This window comes from Pseudopodoces humilis, chromosome 5 (assembly GCF_049639895.1).
Source record: "Pseudopodoces humilis isolate 2021_Gansu_Grassland_sample_001 chromosome 5, ASM4963989v1, whole genome shotgun sequence".
Lineage (NCBI taxonomy): Eukaryota > Metazoa > Chordata > Aves > Passeriformes > Paridae > Pseudopodoces > Pseudopodoces humilis.
The window spans coordinates 26,780,454-26,799,419 of record NC_142204.1 but is presented as its reverse complement, the minus strand read 5'-3'; the positions used below and the strand labels follow the sequence as shown (position 1 = coordinate 26,799,419).

Below are 18,966 nucleotides of genomic sequence, written 5' to 3'. Positions count from 1 at the left end.
GGGCGGGCAGGGCACGCAAGGCACGCTGGGAGCTGTAGTCCCCCTGGCGCTGGGCCGGGTGGGGCCGTCCCCTCCCCGCCCGTGGGCGGGCGGAGCCGGCGGCGCCGCGGGGCACCCATGGCGGCGGCGGCGGAACGCACGGACGAGCTGGTGCGGGAGTACCTGCTCTTCCGCGGCTTCACCGCCGCCCTGAAGCAGCTGGACGCCGAAATCAAAGCGGACCGGGAGAAGGGTTTCCGGGTGAGCGGCGACCGCGTCCCCGTTCCCGGCGGGCCGCTGGCCGCGGGTGCCCCCCGGGGAGGACGGGGTCCCCGGGCGGGCCGCGGGCGCCTCTCCGCGCTCCGGGGGCTGGGCGAGGGGAGCGGGCCTGGCGGCGGGGGGAGCCCTTGGAGCCCCGGCCCAGTGCGCTGGGCGCCGGGGCCCGGCCGGCCGCACAGGCGGGACCCCCGCGTCCCGGAGGCGCCCGGGCCGCTCTGCCGCCGCTCTGGGACGCGCAGCCTCCGGGCGGGGGCCGTAGCCGGATGAAGGCTCCCCTCCCGCTGGGCTCCGGAGCGCCGGCAGCGCAGGACAGGGGGCTCCATCACCTCGCCTGCCTCCCGAGCCAGGGGCTGCAGCTCCCGGCAGGCGCCCCGCGCCGCTGGCCAGCCCGGCCCTCTGTGGACCCTGCGTCCGACCTGGGACCCGCCAGCGGATTCTCGGCTTTGAGACGAGAAAAACGGAGGAGAACCGTGGACCGAGAGGGCAGGAAGGCATTTCTTTGCCTGCCTCTTTTCTCAGTCATGAGATTTTTATCCGGCAGCTTTGCAGCTCCGCTCTTTAGCTTGTATGTCTTGAGTACCAGCTGCCTTGACTAGCGTGTGGAAATAGGCACAAAATTTGCCAGTCTCAAAAACAGAGTTTCAGTCCTTCGCGTGAGCTTGTATTCCTGTAGCAACAGTTTTAGGCACCGAATGTAGTGCTTTGAGCAGTCAGATTTTTCTTTGACCGGCAATATAAGCACTACTTTTATCATTAATAAAGCATGTTGCTTTTATTTTTTATAAGCACTTTTGCTAATGTGTAGAGGTCGGCAAACAGCTGACTTAATCGGAATTGTCCAAGAAGGGTCTGCTGGGCTCACAAACTTCAGTTTTCTATATCTGTAGGAAGCCACAGAGATAAAAGTTTGGTATGTCCTAAGATACTGGCTCATGAGGGGAGACTAAACCAGATATTAAACAACCTTAGTTTAATTTTATACAGGATGGAGATTTTTCTTTTTTTGATGACAATCTCGGCCATCAGAAACCACTGAACAATAATCTGTTTCCACACCACCATTCCACCTTACTCATGCTGCAGAAAAAAATTCCAAAGAGACATAATGACAAAAAAAAAATCCTTTTGCAAAATCTTATGCATGCCCTGTTAGTAGATGATGTTACTAAAGATAAACACATTTCAAAGATTGCAGTGGAGCGGAATTGAGTTTTTTCTGTTGGCTAAATGCGGGTATTTTTCCTTCTAGTCTAAAAATAATACGTTTTTTTTTTAGGTGCTGCACTTGAGTTTTCAACATTTATTCACTTTATTATTATTATTATTATAAAGTGACTTTTGAAAGAGGTAGAAGTTTTGCTTACTTGCAAAAAAACCCATCAGTTGGGTTCAACAAAATGTGATTTTTCCATCAATAGCTGTTTGGCTATGCTCTGTCATATTTCTTTTTCCTTCATTTGCAATATGCTGCAGAGTGGAAGAATGCTAATACAAAATGCAGAGTGTTTCCAGGATTAGAAAACAGCTAATGGATAAGGATTGTACTGTACTACTTCCAAAGTTAAAGCTTCTCAGCACTAAGTTCCAGAAAGTCTTGTGCCTCAAGAGCCCTCACGTGGCTGAAGTGTTCTCTGTTTTGCCCTCTTTAGGTGGATAAGATAGTGGACCAGCTGCAGCAGTTTGTTCAGAGCTACGATCTGGCTGCCCTGCGGGATTACTGGAGTTATCTGGACCGACGCCTTTTCAGCCGTTTGGAAGACGTGTATCGGCCAACAGTGAACAAGCTCAAAACCAGCTTATTCCGCTACTACCTTGTCCATGCTATTCAGGTAGTGTTTGATTTTTAGGCTTCTACTTTATAAAGATCCTGGTTTCTGAAAGCAAAGCAATAAGCTGCTCTTGTGAGCCTCTGCCAGGCCTGCTGGATCAGGAACAAGCAATTCGTGTGTCGTGATCAGGAGTGTAGTGTGGAGTTTTATGCAGACTCACATGACAAGCTTGTGTGTGGGATAGGGAAACTCAGGCAAGAGGGAAACATGGGAAAGTTGGGTGCAAGATACACTCATATAAAGCCAGGTTTCCCTCAGAAAGGATAGGACTAGCTCAGTCCTGCTCAGTTAACTTAGATACTGGCAGAGAACACAAGGTTCAAACCAGAACAGACCAGAAATGTGGGAGAGAAAATGAGTGCCTTTTTGCTTGCTTTGAATAGAACAGAAAATAAGGAGCTTAAAATGGAACAGAGATTTTTCTGTTCAAAACTTGGAAAGTCAATGGATTATATTCTCCCCTTGATTCTTCTTGGTTCTCTTCCCTGACTGAAGATCTGGGTGTTGGTGGAGGAGTCAAAATCTAATGCATCTTTCCAGAAGTGTTTCTTCATGGTTTATTTTGCCATTGCTTACCCTGGGGTATGACAGTCCTGTCTGAATAATGTGTCAGATGGAAACCTTTTCAAGCTGCATCTGCTGTAGACTTGAGTAATTTGGATTGTACTTTGGTCCTGTGTATGAATGCTCATATCAGTGCACTCTGCACTGGTTTAACTGGAAATCAGTGTGTTTGGTTCAACTGGTCTCAGCCTTTAAACAAGATTGTGGTGACCAGAAAGAAGGTTGGATTAAGTGCATTTGTGAGCTTCTAGCGTATTTGGGATTCTTTTGTTTCCTGGTGAATATGTAACTATCCACTTGTTTTGTCAAGGTGGTGAAAATAATTATTGTGTTCATAAGAAAAAGCAAATGTTCCTAGACCTAATGTGGTGGCGTTAACGGAAGTGTGAGCCCTGTTCTTTTTGCTATGTTTCAGAATGGCCGCAATGACAAGGCTCAAGAGTTTTTCCTCAAGCAGGCCTCCGAGCTCCAGAACCAGGCAGAGTGGAAGGATTGGTTTGTCCTGCCCTTCCTCCCTGCTCCAGACTCCAACCCCACCTTTGCTACCTATTTCTCGCGCCAGTGGGCAGATACGTTCATCGTGTCTCTGCACAACTTCCTGAGCGTCTTATTTCAGTGCATGCATATCCTTTTTTGCAACTAATAGTTAAATCTCCCTTGCCCTGGTGTTACACTTTCAACAGTTATGCCAAGGATATAGTACTGTAGAACTTGCTGCTTTCAGGTGACTTTTTACAGCCAAGACTTAATAGAAAGTTAGTGTTTACCAGAGGATGTTGGAATAGTTACTGCTCAATTATCTGACAATATTTTGTATTCCCTGGCCAAAACAATTGTCGTCATTGATGGTGCTGAAGCACTGTTATGCTAGTGAACAAAAATCTTGTGCACATCTTGTTCTGAAATGGTTTTACTTTTGCTTGACATAGTACAAAACAGGCATATAACCTTGGGTCATAATCCATAACTGTACTGGCATCTTCTGTTAGAGCCTTCTTTGGGTACATTATGTTCAACATTGCCTAGTGACAGCTCATTCTAATTGAGCAGTTGATTGTTGGCAGAAATATGGTTTTTTGCCCCACACTACAGAGTTCTGTCTTACTTGTTTGGTGATGGGCAGGCTTATGCTGTAGCTGGAATACAACTCATCTTGACCTGTTTCTTTGGGGTACAGTAAAGGGTACAGTAGAGCAGTACTGTCTTGCCCTCCACTTCTGACTCTGAAAAGAAATAATCTAAAAATCCTTGCAAAGTCCACGTAAAATAGTTTGTGCGACAGCAAAGTAAAAAGTTGACTTAAGTAATTAAGCTGTTGCTAATCTTCTGGTCATGCACATGCTTTTTGCTAATTGTATGGACTGGGCAGCTTTATTTTTGCAGATAAATGGCTGGTATGGAATGCTGGCTTTTAGAATTAAGCCAGCTGCACACAAGTTATTGCTTTGATTTTCTTTAACATTGCTTACCAGTTCCAGTCATACTGAACTTTGAAGCTGAATGTCTCAGGAGCAGTCTCATACAAGAGGAAAATGAATCGTTGCGGCATAAGGTCAGAACTGAGATCGCTCTTTAGCTGCTGACTGTGTGATGTGAGCTTTGTAAAATTGATTCCATCCATCTGAGAACATTGTAACTGTTCTGCTTGGTGCAGTTACTCTAAGGCAGATTGTTTAAGTATTTTGTTTTATTTTGATTTCTTTTTCAATTGTCTGCAGCAACCTTTGGGTTGTGATCATATGGTGAAATGTGTGTTTAGGATATTCCGGTCCCTCTGCTGGAGGTGATTGTCTCCCCTCCCTGTGCTGTCTGACAGGTGACTGAATACTATACAAACTCTTTTTCTGTTACACTGCAAAGTCAAAACAAGGTGAAACTGGTGGCAGGTTAAGGGTGTATGCTGTAGTTATACAATGGGTTGGAAGGGATGTATGGATGATTTTGTGAATACTATTCGGTCACTTCCAGATTTTAGCTGATAGAGCAATAGAAGCAGTAGAAACAGGCAGTAAATTCTGGCAAAGAGACAGAAACTGCTACTTCTGACATGGCCCCTTCAACCATGTTTGATGTGCACTTAAAGCAATTTAGATCAGCTAATGGAAATGTTGTGAATGTCTGTTTCCCAGCTCTAGATCTTACCCTAAACCATAAGAAGGGTCTTTTGGTTCAACATGTTGCCCAGCTCTATGTCTTGTTTGACAGTATCATCAGCAGATACTTAGGAAAAGGGTGTAACACATGTCAGTCATTTCCAAGTATAACTTCTAGTAGAGAAATTTGTAAAATATGCAGTTTAAGAACTTTCTGAACTATAGATCATATGTGGCTGATCACATACAAGTAGGAAGGCTTATTCATGCAAGCAGAACTTTAATTTCACTTCCTCAAACATACCAAGAAAAGCTCTTTCTGTATAAATACTTCCATAAAGTTTGTGCTTTATCTTCTGTGTTACAAAACATTGTTGTATGTTGTGTTTCCTGTTTGTACTGTTCTAATAGCTGTTCAACACTGTCCTAAAAATTCAAGTAAAATAAAATAATTTATTTCAAAAAGGAGGTAATTCTTGGGGAAAAAAACCCAAGATTTGTCACTGTGTGTGGAGTTAGTGGGTCGGTCAACATTGACAGGAGGGTTCTGCAAAGATGGTCAGTGAATGGGGACAGAGGACAAGGTATGTTTTGAAATAGAGCTCTATTATTTCCTCAAGTTTTGCATTTTATACTTTCAGTCAGACTAAAGCTATGGTTTGTGTTTTGCACATTGGCTGATATAATTTGCAGACTGGGATAAGAGTTTTCTGGCAAATCAACAGAAGTAAAACTAGACTTTCCCTTTTAGTCAACTTGTCAGGTCAGAGGGGGAACCAGCTACCTCTAGAATACAGGTTTTAAGAAAGGATGCCAATAAATATTGAATTTTACGCTAGCTGAAATTTAGTGATTCTGTTTCATGTTGCTGAAACAATGCAAATACATAAATAGAAAGCTAGATGTCTAAAGCTCATATTTCTTCCTGTATTTTCTTTCCTTAAATACTGTGTTAAAAAGAAAAATAAATATATCTGAAAAACAAATGTACAGAAACAGAAAAGCCTGAGGAACTCTTTGTGTGAGTAAGAGTCACAGGCATAAACCACATATGTTCCAGAAAGCTGCATCCTGAGGTTCCTGTCTGCTAAAGGGAAAAAAAGATGGGTATTCTTTCTCCATAATGTGGGGATTAATCTCACTGTCATGCTTGGGAAGGAGTTGCACAGAGTATGGAGCTGGATTTCAGGGTGACCTGGTTTCACTGATCTTGGTGTACCCTGGCAGTTCAGCAAACCCTTGGCTGTGGGAAGAAGATTACCTTGTGGGCTCCGTGCCTGCAGTGCCCTGGCCTCAAACCGCCCGCATGGAGAGGGACTGGTAAGCTCTGCCCTGCCCAGCTCTTGTTTCCCAGCACCACTAATGTCCCCACAGTGACAGCCCAGGAGAGGAGTGAAGGGTTTTAAGTAGGCTCCAGTTTCATGTGTGTAAGGTACTGATTGTTTTGACTAATTGGGCTAATGTGGTGCTCAGCTGGTCAGAGCAACTTTTTTCCTTCTCCACCCTTCTAGAGCTGTTGAAATAAAAGGAGTAAACAGCTTCAGTGAGTGGGAAGGAGGTGAATCTCAGTGACCCTGTGTTTACTTGGCTCTTTTCTCCTGTTGTAGCTGTTTGCTCTGCAGGCTGAGTCTTCCCGCATGAAGAAAGAGGAACTGGAGGTGGAACAAACAGTTATGCATCACAAGTTGCCTGCATATGTGGCCAACATGGATCGACTAGGGGACTCTGAACTGTGAGTGCCTGCAGGAGAAGAGCTGGGGACAGGCTCTGCTGCTTTTGTTGGGTCAGAGAGGTTCCTGGAGAGTCATTTCCATGCCCCTTGCCCTGGGATTCAGTGCAGAAATTATGGTGACCTAAATAGGTGTAATAGAATTCATGACGGGTGTCTCTCCCATCATTTGGGAGGTTCTTGGAAACCAGTGAGAGCCCAAGCACACATGGAAGTGATTCTGCTCTGCTGTCAGCATTGCACCAAGGTGTTCTGGGCATCTAGGGCTCTGTAGCAATGCAGTACCTGCAGTATTGCTCAGATGAAGTGGATTGTCTCTTGATTCCAATTTACTTGAGTGCCTGCAGTGCCATAGGTGAATGCCCTGTGTTGTTTTGTAGATACTGTTACTGTATGACCCAAAGGGATTCTTGTTACACAGGGATGTTTTCTTGCTTTTGCAAAGTCAAGGGAAAAGGAGCTTCTCTTCTGTGAGGCTCAGTTATGCACAGAATTCCCCATGAACTTGCTGCAGTTAAATGTGCATTTTATGGCTACCTGTACTTTATGCCTGTCTCTGGAAATTAGGCAACATACACAGTTGAGACAGCTGCTTTAACTGCTATTTTTTTATCCCAGGACAGGAATAGGATTGATTAAATTATCCAGTGACAGATAGAAGTTGTTGCAGGTACCACACACAAAATGTTCTAATCTAAAATTTGACTGATTAAATAGACTTAAGTGTCTATTCAACTACTTTGATAAGTGCTTTGCAGTCTTTGCACAGGACAGGCTACAGAGTTTAGTTTGTGATATGTTTTTTTTAACTGTGTGGAAAGCCCTGATGCTATCTGTGTGTATGGAGGAATGTGATATGAGGGATGAGGTAATTTAGTTATTTTTGTCCATTTGACAAAATGTTTGACAAAATTGTTTGTATTTATTTTTGTCCATTTAAATTAGAAAAGCTTGCCTAAGAAGTGGCCTTTCCTGCATGTGCAACTTGTCTCTTAGTCTGGGGGCCAGTTCTGACTGCTTATTTTAGTGTCTCTGCTTAAGCCAAAGCCCATCTTTGGTAGAACAGTTCCATCGTTGAAGAATTGATAGAGATAGTGAGGATTATTGTATTCCCCTTGCCCTTGCTGCCACTCTGCTCTCAGAGGAAGCTGTAGCAGAGTGAGGTCAGACAGTTATGTTCTGGGAAGCAGCTGCTGCTCTTGGCATTGTGGACTGAGAAGGGAGGTGTTTATAATCATAGAAATGGGCTGTAGCTCTCTTATTTTCTTTGGGTCTGAATTTTAAGATATTGAGGGCCTGTGCTGTATAATTGTTAAACATGATTTGTTGATTATCAAATGGTGTTCAGTGAAACATTGGATGCTGAATGTCTCTTGAAGTAGTTCTGTTTTATGCTTTGAATTAGGAGTCCCATCTAAGTAAGTTCTACAGAAATCTGAATTCCCCTGCCTTTCCCTTAGGGTTTTTTCTAAACCAGATGCAGTGGAAGGAGTTTAAGGCTTCAAGGGGATTCAGCAACAGTTTGAGCTCACTATCTCAGTGGCATTTTTGAGAAGTGAGATTTTGGTTACAGTGACTATAATGACCTCCTCTAGGCACTAACAGGATATTTTCCAATAGTTTTTTACTGCATAGTAGTGGTGCACTGGCTTGGAAATGAACATCTGTCTTCTAGTTCTTCAGACAACTGCCACTTCACTAACTGGGTGGTCTTTGATCAGGTTGCCTCACTACATTTGCATACTCTATTTGGTGGTGTTTTGTTTTTTTCATTAGTGATATGACCTGCAATCAGAGGAGTACAGCACATTCTCTTCAGTCCCGGGGAGGCTTTCTGTCCTCTTTTCTCTCCCAAAGTAAAAAGGGCCCTTCCAGACCAACCCATTCAAGTGGGGCTTCTTCAATGCAGACTGGCAGTATGCTGCTAGGGAAGAAAGAGCCCACAAATCACCAGGTAATTCTTGACTGAAAGTTGCTCAGTCTCCAAGGAGTTAACTTGCAGCATGGCACTGCTCCAAGCTTTTGCTTCCACCTGAAAAATTAAATGTCCTTTCCTGCCTTGTAAATGTATGCTGGGCTTGAATGCAGCACAAGAACAGCTGTTAACTTCTAAGAGCTTGTGGAGCCCTTGCAGGTGCTTGGTTGCTTTTCTCCTTCTTTTGCTATTTGTTCTGCACCCTACTGGAAGCATAACTTTGCCCAATCACTTCTCTGCCTTCCAGAGTGCCAAAGGAAAAGAAGGAACAGTGAGCTGTAAGGACGGGAAGAGCCACTTCAGTGGTTTAGGGGCGGGCGAGTCCAGTTCCCTGCAGCAGCGGCAGAAGCGCTTGCAGGAGCATGGGAAAGAAAGGAAGGAACTGTTGTCAAAAGGGACCTTCCAGGTACTGCACTGCAAGGCTGGGAAGCAGAAGGCTTATATATCTGTAAAACTGAGTGGTAAAACAAATGCAAGTGTTTCCTTTAGGCTTCGGAATTGCTGGGGAGAAATAACTGTATCAAAGGTGAAGGTCTGTAGTTAATCAACTCCTTCTGCACTTGGTTTATTTCTGTGTCCCTGGAAGTTAATTAGTATTGGCATTTCAAATGGAAGAAGAGCTGTCTTTTGCCTCCATGTTTTTCAGCAGCCTGGTGCTGAGGCTTCATTAGCATTGCATTCATTTTTAATGGTTGTGTTCAACTACCTTGTTAAAATCCCCATTCCTCAGTGGTAATGAACTTGGCTCACTCATCCAGCCAAAGTGAGTTCTCTTCCTGTAGGTTCTTACGTTGATTTTTGCAGGCTTTGTGTGGGGCAATGAAAACTAATAGAAAACTTTCCTTGATAGGAATGGAAGTTGCTTTCCTAGCAACATTTGCTTTTTGGAGCTTTTTGTACTTTATTGTCACAGTTTTGCCTAGGGGTATGCCCTGCTTTAAAATCTAATGGAAGAATAAAACTGTGTCCTTGATTTTAACTGCTGAAGGTCAGCACACTACTTCTGTTCACCTGTGTGTTGTCTGGCTTTCAGCATCCATGTTGTCAAAAAATACAGAGCACAGGCAGCATCTCAGCTGTTGTTGTTTTGTCTGTATGAGACGTTGTGCCTTGTGGAGAGACAGTGCTGAGAGACTGTTGCCCATTGGTCAGTGTGTGACAGTTCTGTGTGTGGGAGTGTTGGTTAAAGAGATGTTCCTCTATCACTCATCATTCAAGGCCTTGAGAGGACTTTTTATTCATGGTTCATTTAAAACACTTTCAGCATTGGTTGGAAAATTGCAAAGCCTGATTTCCCAGTAAGTTTCCTTTGACTTTCATTTTTCTACATTGACCCAGGTTAGGGCAGTGATTTTTGGGCTGTCTAAAGATTGGTCCTTGTGCTCTTGGGGAAGCTTGATACTCTTTACTTTCTTTTGTATTAAGCATATGAGAAAAAAGGAAACTGAAAGGTGGCACTGTTTCTTTCACACTGGTGTCACTCACTGGTTGTTACCTCCCCACATTAACCAGCAGAATAATTCTTGTATTTATTTCCCAATCTTTTCCAGCTCTGATTTCAGATGATTTGATTATGCAGTGCTTGATCCATTGGTCCTGATGATAAGCTACTGTAAATTAGTCAAGCATGTGCTGGACAGAACAGGAATTCATAACTACCAGTACTGTTTTGGGGACACTTAATTTTAGAGGCTGGTTTATCAACAGAATGCTTGCAGATGATTTACCACCTTATGTGCTGTAGCTGCTTCTTGTTCAACTTCTGGTGGCAAGGGAAGGCTAAGCTGCTTCCAAATATTTCTGCAGTGTAGATCTTGTCTCATCCAGATACTGTCACCTCCTAAAACTCCATTTGTTCTGTTTGCCCTGTCAAATAGGGTTTTAAGCTTTTGGACTCATGTGTCAGCTCTACTGTTGTCATCAGTCAGTTGGCTGCATTGGTGGCTCCAGTGTGCACAATCTAAATCTCTGGCAGATGAAAATAATCCATCCACTGGGGCTTGAGAGCCAAGTTTTTGTGCAAGTTTGCTGAGCTGCATATTATACAGACTTAACTTATATTGCTGAATGCAGGAATTCCTTGAAATATGTTAATTGACTTGTGAATCTGTGCTCTAATAGCATGTGAATAGGCCTCTGATATTGGCTGAGGTATGCTAGAAATGTTGTGGTTATTTTAATTCTTACAGAAAAGTGTAGAGCTGGGCACATGGAGTGGGATGTAAGGGACTCAACAAGTAAGCAGGTCATATTAAATAGTGCAATTGTGCAACACATGGTCCTTGTACTCAGAAAGGTCCCTGGCAGAACATTGGGCTGACAATGCTTCTATTTTGTTGCAGCTTTTTTTTTTTTTTTTTTTTTTTCTCCCAGCAGGCTGGGGTAGCTGAGGAGCTTGATGTGGAGCTGCTTCCTTGTATTTCACACAGGATTTCTTCCTTCAGGGCCAAAGTGCTGAGAAGAAAACAGATACTAACATAGCTGAGGCAGAACCATGCTCAGAGCTGCATGCTGAGCAAACAGAGACTTCAACCAAAATGCCTGGCAGCAGTGCAGAGGCTGTGGGGGTTCGGCAGGAACAGCCTTTCATCGTCCTGAGCCAGGAGGAGTATGGGGAGCACCATTCATCCATCATGTACTGCAGGTAATGCACTGGCAGAAGAGAGCTGTCTTGTAGAGGCCTCTGCAGAAGGATCAGCTGTGTCTGACCTCTTTCTCCCAGCCTCTATTCTGTCCAGCACATTGGACATGTACTCTCAGTTGTAGGGCAGTCAAGTCAGTGTGACTGAAAATAGCATGTAGCTTGTGCAGTGAGAATGGACAGAGATTTTTGTGATTGGGCAGTGCTAGCCAGGAAGAAACTCCCTTGGAAAGCAGGTATTGCTTAAGGGCATTATGCTTTGTGTCTGGAGCTTAGTGCACTTTGTTGTGCCAATTACTGTGTGAAGTGAGCAGGAAGCAGTGCAAAGAAGTTCTAATTTCTGCAGAAGGAGCTGGTGTGTGGCCAGGAAAGGAAGGATTAGTGGGTTGCATCTGAGAATTTGAGGGAGAAAAATATCCCATCAGTTTCATTCTACACACAGGGTTGATTGTTCTGGACGGAGGGTGGCCAGCTTGGATGTGGATGGGGTCATCAAAGTCTGGTCTTTTAACCCCATAATGCAAACAAAAGCTTCATCCATTTCCAAATCTCCATTGCTGTCCCTGGAATGGGCCACCAAGCGCGATCGGCTGGTGAGTAGTCCGCGTGTGGAAGCACAGCAGATGATTTGGGGCTGTGTCGCTACGTGTTGCACATACACTTCTAGACAGCTGTGCTATGGATAAGACTGGGGCAGCAGTCAGTTTCCACTTTTAGTGGGAAACAGGGAACCAAAGCCTCTAGGGTCTAGGAAGAACTAGAGTGGGGAATGTACACTCTGTATTGAGCAAGGAGTTCACCACCACTTGCCCTGGAACGGAAATTCCCAAGCTGCAGTGTGGGTACAGCTGCAGGATAGAAGTAGTGCCTTTGAGAGAAATGCCTGTCTCCACACAGGTCACACAGCAACTTGTAAAGACAGGCAGAGGCAACTGAGTACAACAGCCTGTGGGAGGCCTGCAGCAGAGAGCTGTGGAGCTTTACTCATACCCTGAGCCAGCAGCAGAGAAGGGGAAACAGGGTTGCGGGGGTGGCATTTTACTTGTGCAGGTGTGAATAAAGCTCCATGGCCAGTTTTAGACTGGTGTCGTAAGAGCTGAGGGTTTGTGTGTGCATAAGGAGCTTGGAGCTTGTTTAAATAACACGGCAGTTTAAATGTTTCCTATATCCCTTTTTCTCTAGTTCTGTTACCAGAGAGGAACCTTAAATTATATGCATTCCTTTGAGTCCTAAAACTGTTGCTAGTGTTCCATGGCCTCCCTTGGCAGATACAGGGCTGTATGAAAAGGCTGGCCTGCAAATGAGGCAGTATTTTTTGCATTTTGGCACTGACCGTGTGTGGCTTGCTACCCCAAAATGCCACCTGTGAAGAGCTGGTGCTACAGCTTGTATCTTCTTTTGCTTTTAGAAAGCAAGTTGTTGATGCAGTTGTTGTGCTTTGTTTGTTGTGTTGATGTTTCTTCTGCTTTGTGGAATTTATTTCCTTCTTGCTAACAGAAAGATTCTTCATTCTGAAATACATGTAAGATTCACCAGCAAATTAGGCACTGAAGTGACAAGCTCAATTTTCTTTTATAATGCATCTCTCCATGACTTAAATTTTAATTGAAAGTGTAACACCACTGATAAAGCACGTGTGAGCTCTTTGGGGTGAAAGGAGTTGGCTTGATATTTCTCTTTAGCACACAGTTAACAATCGTAAGCTTCTCTTTCCTTGGACCCCTAGATACTGAGACTCCATACATGTTTTGCATCCTATAGGGTTGAGCCATGACCTGGAAAGCAGTGTTTATCCCACCTTGGGGCCTATTAGATCTTAATCTCTCTGGGAAGCAGGGTTTTTACTCTGACTTCTGTGGCTTTGAGGTAGTCCTTCTCAGTGTGATTGCACAGGAAGACAGGATGTACCATAATGGAGCAATATTTAGTCTGAATGCATAAATAGAAAAAAAAAATTACTAAGTCTTGGTGGTTGTTGGCCAGCATCATTGTACTGCTCACTCACACTCTTTCCATCTATTTCCTTGCTGGTTTCAAGCTATTGCTTGGCAGTGGGGTTGGGACGGTTCGTCTTTATGACACAGAAGCAAAGAAGAATCTCTGTGAAATCAGCATTGATGAAGACATGCCCAGGTAACTCTGCAATACTGATTTTTAGAAGTAATGTAAATAAATGTAAATCAATGGTGTTGATTTTAATAGTGAATATCTCAGTGTTGCTGCTGCTTTTCTGCAACTGCAGGACTATCCAGTCTTCATCTAGAGGGCAGTCCTTGCCTGAGCATAAAACAAAACTGTTCAGTTAAATGGGAGGCACTCAAAAACTAAGCACATGAATCCTGCCCTCCTTCACAGAGTGCCCTGTCTTGTGGGGTCTTAATGGGAGAGCTCATAGGTGAGTGTTTTGCTTGAGGCAGCTGCAGGAGAGAGGTTCAGACCATGTGCCTGTGTTTCAGGATCCTCTCGCTTGCCTGCAGCCCAAGTGGCGCCTCCTTCGTCTGCTCTGCAGCAGCCCAGAGCCTCGTCTCCCACATTGACTTCTCAGCAATCAACTCTGGGGGCAAAAGCATGAACCAAGTTCCTGGGAAGCTGCTACTGTGGGACACTAAGACAATGAAGCAGCAGGTACTTGCTGGGTTTCTTTCCTTTCTCAGTGTGCTTGCTGAGAATGTCTTCTGTTTCAATGTGTAGGAGCTCTCTTTCTAAATATTGCTGATTTTCTTTTCAACACCCTTCTTTTTCCTCCTTCCTCCTTTCCCCTCCGTCAGGATAAAAATAAATTATATAAGTAGCTGCTGGATTGGGTGAAGTTTTTTTGTTTTATTGGTATGTTGGGGTTTTTCTGAGGAAATCTTCAGAATAGTCCATGGCCTTGTTTTTATCCTGGCTGCACAGTTTGTGACTGGAAATACCCCAAATGAATTGAATGATGCTTTGCTCAGGCTTTCTCCAGTTGAGCTGTACCGAAGGGTTTTTGTTGCTGCTCTTGGCCTTGCCTTCCATGTTTTTAAATGAAGTGCTGTCCCTGACATGTAGGAGAAAGCAACATACTCAAGCTAATGCCTGCCAGAAGCTGGTTTTGCAACCTTGAGGCCATGGCCAAGAAAGCTGTGGCTTGGCTGAGGTGAATTGCTGGTTTAGTGTGACAGTAAAATGCTGCTGCCAGACCTTGAAGTCTGTAGTCATTAGAGGTGTAGGGCTCCAAACCAGAGTTCTTGTTACTAAATACCATCTTTCTTTCTTTCTTCCTTCCCCTGGACTTCAGCTTTTCAGCACCCCCAGGTCCATTTCTCAGCATTAATGCAGATTTTCCCTTCCAGCTGCAGTTCTCCCTGGAGCCTGAGCCCATTGCTATTAACTGCACAGCCTTCAACCACAATGGCAACCTTCTGGTCACCGGGGCTGCAGATGGGATTGTTCGTCTCTTTGGTACGGTGGAAGGGGACCTGGGGTAGATAGCCAGCTGTGAGGCCAGGACTGGCATCTGGGCTTGTGTCACAAGTGGTGTGGCCGGCAGGACGAGGGAAGTGATTGTCCCCCTGCACCTGGCACTGCTGAGGTTGCACCTCAAACTTTGTTCACTTTTGGGCCCCCACTATGTGAAAGACATTGAGGGGCTGGAGTGTGTCCAAAGAACAGAACCAAAGCTGGTGAAGGGTGTGGAGCACGTGAGGAACGGCTGCAGGAGCTGGGGTTCTTTAACTTAGGGAACAAGAGACTGAGGGGACACCTTACTCTTTCCACAATTACCCAGAAGGAAGTTGTAGCCAGGTGGTGGTCAGTCTCTTCTCCCAGGTAACAAGGGGTCAGACAGGAGGAAACAGTCTCAAGCTGAATCAGGGGAGATTTAGAATGGATATTAGGGAAACTTCTGTCCTCAAATGGATTGTCAAGCACTGGAGCAGGCTGCCTGGGAAAGTGCTGGAGTCATCTTCCGTGGAAGTATTTAAAAGATGTTACGGATCTGGCACTTATGAATATAGTTTAGTGGTACACTTGGCAGTGTTAAAGTAACAGTTGGGGTCGATTATTTTGGAGGTCTTTTCTAACTTAACTGTTCCTGTGAAACTGAGTAGTGAGGTGGCCCCTATTCCTCATCTGGCTGCCCTTAGCAGGGAGGCAGCTGTAGGATAGGCTTGGAGACCAAGGTGGAAGCTATTGTCTCCACAGCTCTCAGGAGTGAACTGTCATAGACTTTCTGGAAGACATTGGCTGGAGACCCAGGTAATGCTGCTGGATTTGTTGTTTCTCTTCTGCTGAAGAGGAGAGTGAATTTCCCCTTAAGCCAAGTGGTCTCGTGCTGTGCCAGGTAGCAGCTGAGTCGTGAGGAAAGCAATTTATGTGAGACCATCCATTTAAATGCAAGGGCTTCACATCAGTCCTCCTCCTTGGAACAATTTCTGTTTCTCATGTTTTTGTCCTCTTCAGCCTGTCCTTGCAATAAAGGCAGTTCAGGCCTCCTACCTTTGAATGGGGAATCTGCTTCTGGCACAGGTGGAGGCAGCAGTCCCAGGTCTTTGGGAGGACAGAGCTGTCAGCAGCTTGGAGGATGGGTAGGATAACAAGGGAGGGAGGAGGAGTGCCAGTGGTGCTTGGATGCAGAATGCCTGCAGTTGACAGTGAGCATGTGAGCAGCCCTGTAAAGTCGAGTAGTTATAGACAATGATTTTTGTGGCCAAAGTGAAAGCGGGAGTATAGGCACAGGGTGCTGGGACTGGATTGGGCTCCCCCTGGCTGGTTTGGAGGGCTGTCACCGAGACCTCAGGAACATAAAAGGCCTCCCTCTCTTCACCTGAGCTCTGTGTGAGTACGAGGAGTGTTCGGTACTGGTTCTCCCCTCAGATATGCAGCAGCATGAGTGCGCCATGAGCTGGAAGGCACATGATGGGGAAGTCTACTCCGTTGAGTTCAGCTATGATGAGAACACAGTCTACAGCATAGGCGAGGATGGCAAGGTAGGCTATGGATGACCTCCTGCTGGTCAACTGGCAGAGAGATCACTTCTGGAGTCTTCTCCATATGGTGGAAACAATTGTAAAAATACTCTCAGATTCTGGATGAAATGTGGGCTGCTAACTGCAATCTTAGGTGTGCAGTACCACTGTGCTCCATACAATCTGCAGAGAGAGTGGCTGAAAAATGTGTCAATAGTTGGAGCTGTCTTGGACCTTGTGTGCGAATCCTACTGTTTGTGACATCCCTTTCCTAGATAGTCCATGTAAGGATCACCTTTCTCTGCCTCTGAGATCACCGTATTTGAGATCTGGAATTCACAGGGAAGCACATCCTTGACCACTTTGCATAAATCTTGTCAGCAGTTCCCTTTTGTTTATCATAAACACTTCAATTTCTGCAGTTCCTCAGTTTTCAGCAGTAGAAGTGTGGCTCAGGGAGAGACCTTGGCTGAGGAGTTAAGCAAGTTCTCACCAGCATACTGCATGCCGTATGGAAGGACACATAGGTAGTAGTGCTTGAGGAAGGTAGGGCATATCTTAGTCTGGATAGAAGGCACTCTTACAGCCTTTGCAGCCTGTGTTTTATTAATATAGCCACTTAGATATAGATGTTAAAATGCCATCTTCTGTTTGTGAGGAATACCCACTTTTTTGCTTAAAAGGAAGAAAAGACAACTCTACTTGCATCCCAGTTAATTTCATTTTAGGCTTTTGTCATCTCTTTTTCTCATTCTAGTTTATTCAGTGGAATATCCATAAAAGTGGATTGAAGGTGTCTGAGTATGACCTTCCCAGGGAAGCTACAGGTCCTTTTATTCTGTCTGGGTACAGTGGCTACAAGCAAGTCCAGTTCCCACGAGGACGGCTTTTTGCTTTTGACTCTGAGGGCAATTACATGTTGACATGTTCTTCTACTGGGGGAGTAATTTTTAAGGTAAGTCTGAGAAGTGGTGGGGAGTACTCTTAAGTATCCATACGGCTCCTGTTGATTACAAGGGTGCAACAGCAGCCTCTGGAAGTTCTTAAGCAGCAGCTACCCATCCTTGCTCTGTCAAAGTTACTGCTCAGTTTCACACTGTGCATTTTAGCAGTGTGTGGTGTACAGCAAGTGTTTGGGTCCTATAGCAGGAGTGTTTGTGCTCCTTCTTAAAGCTTAGTTTTTAGTGTCCAAGTGCCTCGGATAATGTTTTAATTAGTTTTCTAATATATGGATGCATGCCAGTTCAATGTAAAATGTATGATTGTTGACTGGTGCTCATGTTCAGTCTGCCTTCTGTACCTGCTGATTCTCTGTTAGACCCAGCCTGATTCTCTTCCCTTACTCTGTACTAAAATCAAACAAAGGGTAAGGCTCAATCGTTCTGAGTGCCCAAATTTCTGTGCTTCAGTAACAAGTGTTACTGATCACATGTCCATGTTTTTGCAAGGCAGGTTAGATGGAATTTTTACTTTGCATCTGGGGCACTGTAGAGCACCTGAACTAAGATGAGCTATAGCTTAGGCTTATGTGCTTCTCGTCAGTGTATGCTCTTAGCCTGTCTTGTTCAATTACTGCAGTTCAGCTGATGTCAAAAGTTGAGCTGCTTGAGAACACGTGCTTCTGTAGTGAGACTGGAAGCTCCCTTTCTTGTCTGTGCTACACACATCTCAGTATCTCTCTGATTTTCTGCTTACTTATGCATGCTCTTAGAGATACAGAGTCTTTATCAGGCTTTGGCTTGTCTTGTTGGGTGCATTGCCCCCGCTGCAGAAACATACTTCCTTAAAGTCTTACGCTTTCCTTCTTTTTAGTTAAATGGTGAGGAAAAGGTTCTGGAGAGCTGCCTTTCCCTGGGAGGACACCGAGCTCCTGTTGTCACAGTGGATTGGAGCACAGCCATGGACTGCGGGACCTGCCTCACTGCTTCTATGGATGGGAAAATTAAATTAACAACCTTACTGGCTCAAAAGTCTTAACCTGGACACTACTGAAGGGGGAAAGCGCAATAGACTTGACAAAACCAGTGTTAACTCACAGGAACAAACTGCATGGGAGAGAAGGCAAAGCAAAGTCCCTCTTCTCATTGTAGCTTTTGCCTCTTGATAAATATGTTTGCCAAACCACTGTGCAACAGAATGCCAGTATGGAACTGGATCAGTGGCAGCACTGAAAAATAAGTCTCCACTAATCCATTGTGGCAGCTGGACTTCCCTCTGTTAGGGAGTCTTGAGTAGCACGTGGCTAAAAGGTTGTGGTCACGTCGGGGTTCTGCAGAAGAAGGTGAGGCTGGAGGAAGCAAGCATGAGGCAGCACAGTGCATGATGACTCAAACTGGAAAGGCTGATAAGAAACCAGAGTGCTCTTTGGGTGTAACATTTGTTGTTATGATTTTGTTAGTTTGTTTTTATTTGTTTTTTCCATAAAAAGAAAATATTCCCTTGCATTTGAATTCTATGCTTTGTTCAACAGTTGCTGCAAAACATGGAGGGTGGTGAGAGCAGTGATATGCCAAGTCTCCTGCATGCAAAAAAGCCCTTATGTTTTCACCAGGTGCTTCCAGCACTAGACATACACATTAGGGTGAACCAGACATCCAGGAACAAAAACAACTGCATTTGCTTGGATGTATTGTGTTACCTTGCCATAGGTATCTGCTACCAGCCAGAGCAGAAATCCTGAATCAGTCTTTGAAATACTTGTGCTGGAGTTCAGAAGCTACATAACGTCTAGCAGCTACCTGATGGTGGAGAGGGGGAGGGAGGCCAAGACCAGTCTGGCCCTGTATAGGGCTCTCTTGTCACTGGAGCTGTTTCTCCCCCTAAGGCCCCCAACATCAGGGCAAGTGCTGTGCTCAGGTATTGCATAGTCTTTGAATGGACTCAGCAGATACATTTCATCTGCTTATACATTGCCATGGAGCTTTCTGCTGCTTACGTCCTTGG

The 18,966-nt window shown here is 44.9% G+C and overlaps 1 protein-coding gene across 2 annotated transcripts; it reads left to right on the top strand.

Moving 5' to 3' along the window:
- Positions 1 to 82: 82 nt before the first annotated feature.
- WDR91 (WD repeat domain 91) lies at positions 83 to 18,467 on the top strand. 2 transcript variants are annotated; one of them, XM_088055344.1, is made up of 16 exons: positions 83 to 240; positions 1,908 to 2,087; positions 3,067 to 3,274; positions 4,121 to 4,203; positions 5,972 to 6,064; positions 6,352 to 6,476; positions 8,250 to 8,427; positions 8,696 to 8,854; positions 10,893 to 11,092; positions 11,532 to 11,682; positions 13,128 to 13,222; positions 13,546 to 13,714; positions 14,410 to 14,518; positions 15,932 to 16,044; positions 16,781 to 16,978; positions 17,836 to 18,467. In XM_088055344.1, the coding sequence occupies exons 1-16, from the start codon at positions 118 to 120 to the stop codon at positions 17,998 to 18,000; spliced, it is 2,349 nt and encodes a 782-aa protein (XP_087911470.1). In that variant the 5' UTR covers positions 83 to 117; the 3' UTR covers positions 18,001 to 18,467. The 2 variants fall into 2 exon arrangements, with proteins under 2 accessions (XP_087911470.1, XP_005519526.1); XM_005519469.2 differs by lacking the exon at positions 5,972 to 6,064 and having other exon boundaries at positions 86 to 240.
- Positions 18,468 to 18,966: the final 499 nt, after the last annotated feature.

Excerpts from the sequence above, each read along its gene's own strand:
- WDR91 (XM_088055344.1), top strand. The coding sequence starts at position 118 with ATGGCGGCGGCGGCGGAACGCACGGACGAGCTGGTGCGGGAGTACCTG. Across the intron at positions 11,093-11,531 it reads TCATCCATCATGTACTGCAG|GGTTGATTGTTCTGGACGGA; the intron begins GTAATGCACTGG and ends TTCTACACACAG. Across the intron at positions 16,979-17,835 it reads CTGGGGGAGTAATTTTTAAG|TTAAATGGTGAGGAAAAGGT; the intron begins GTAAGTCTGAGA and ends CCTTCTTTTTAG.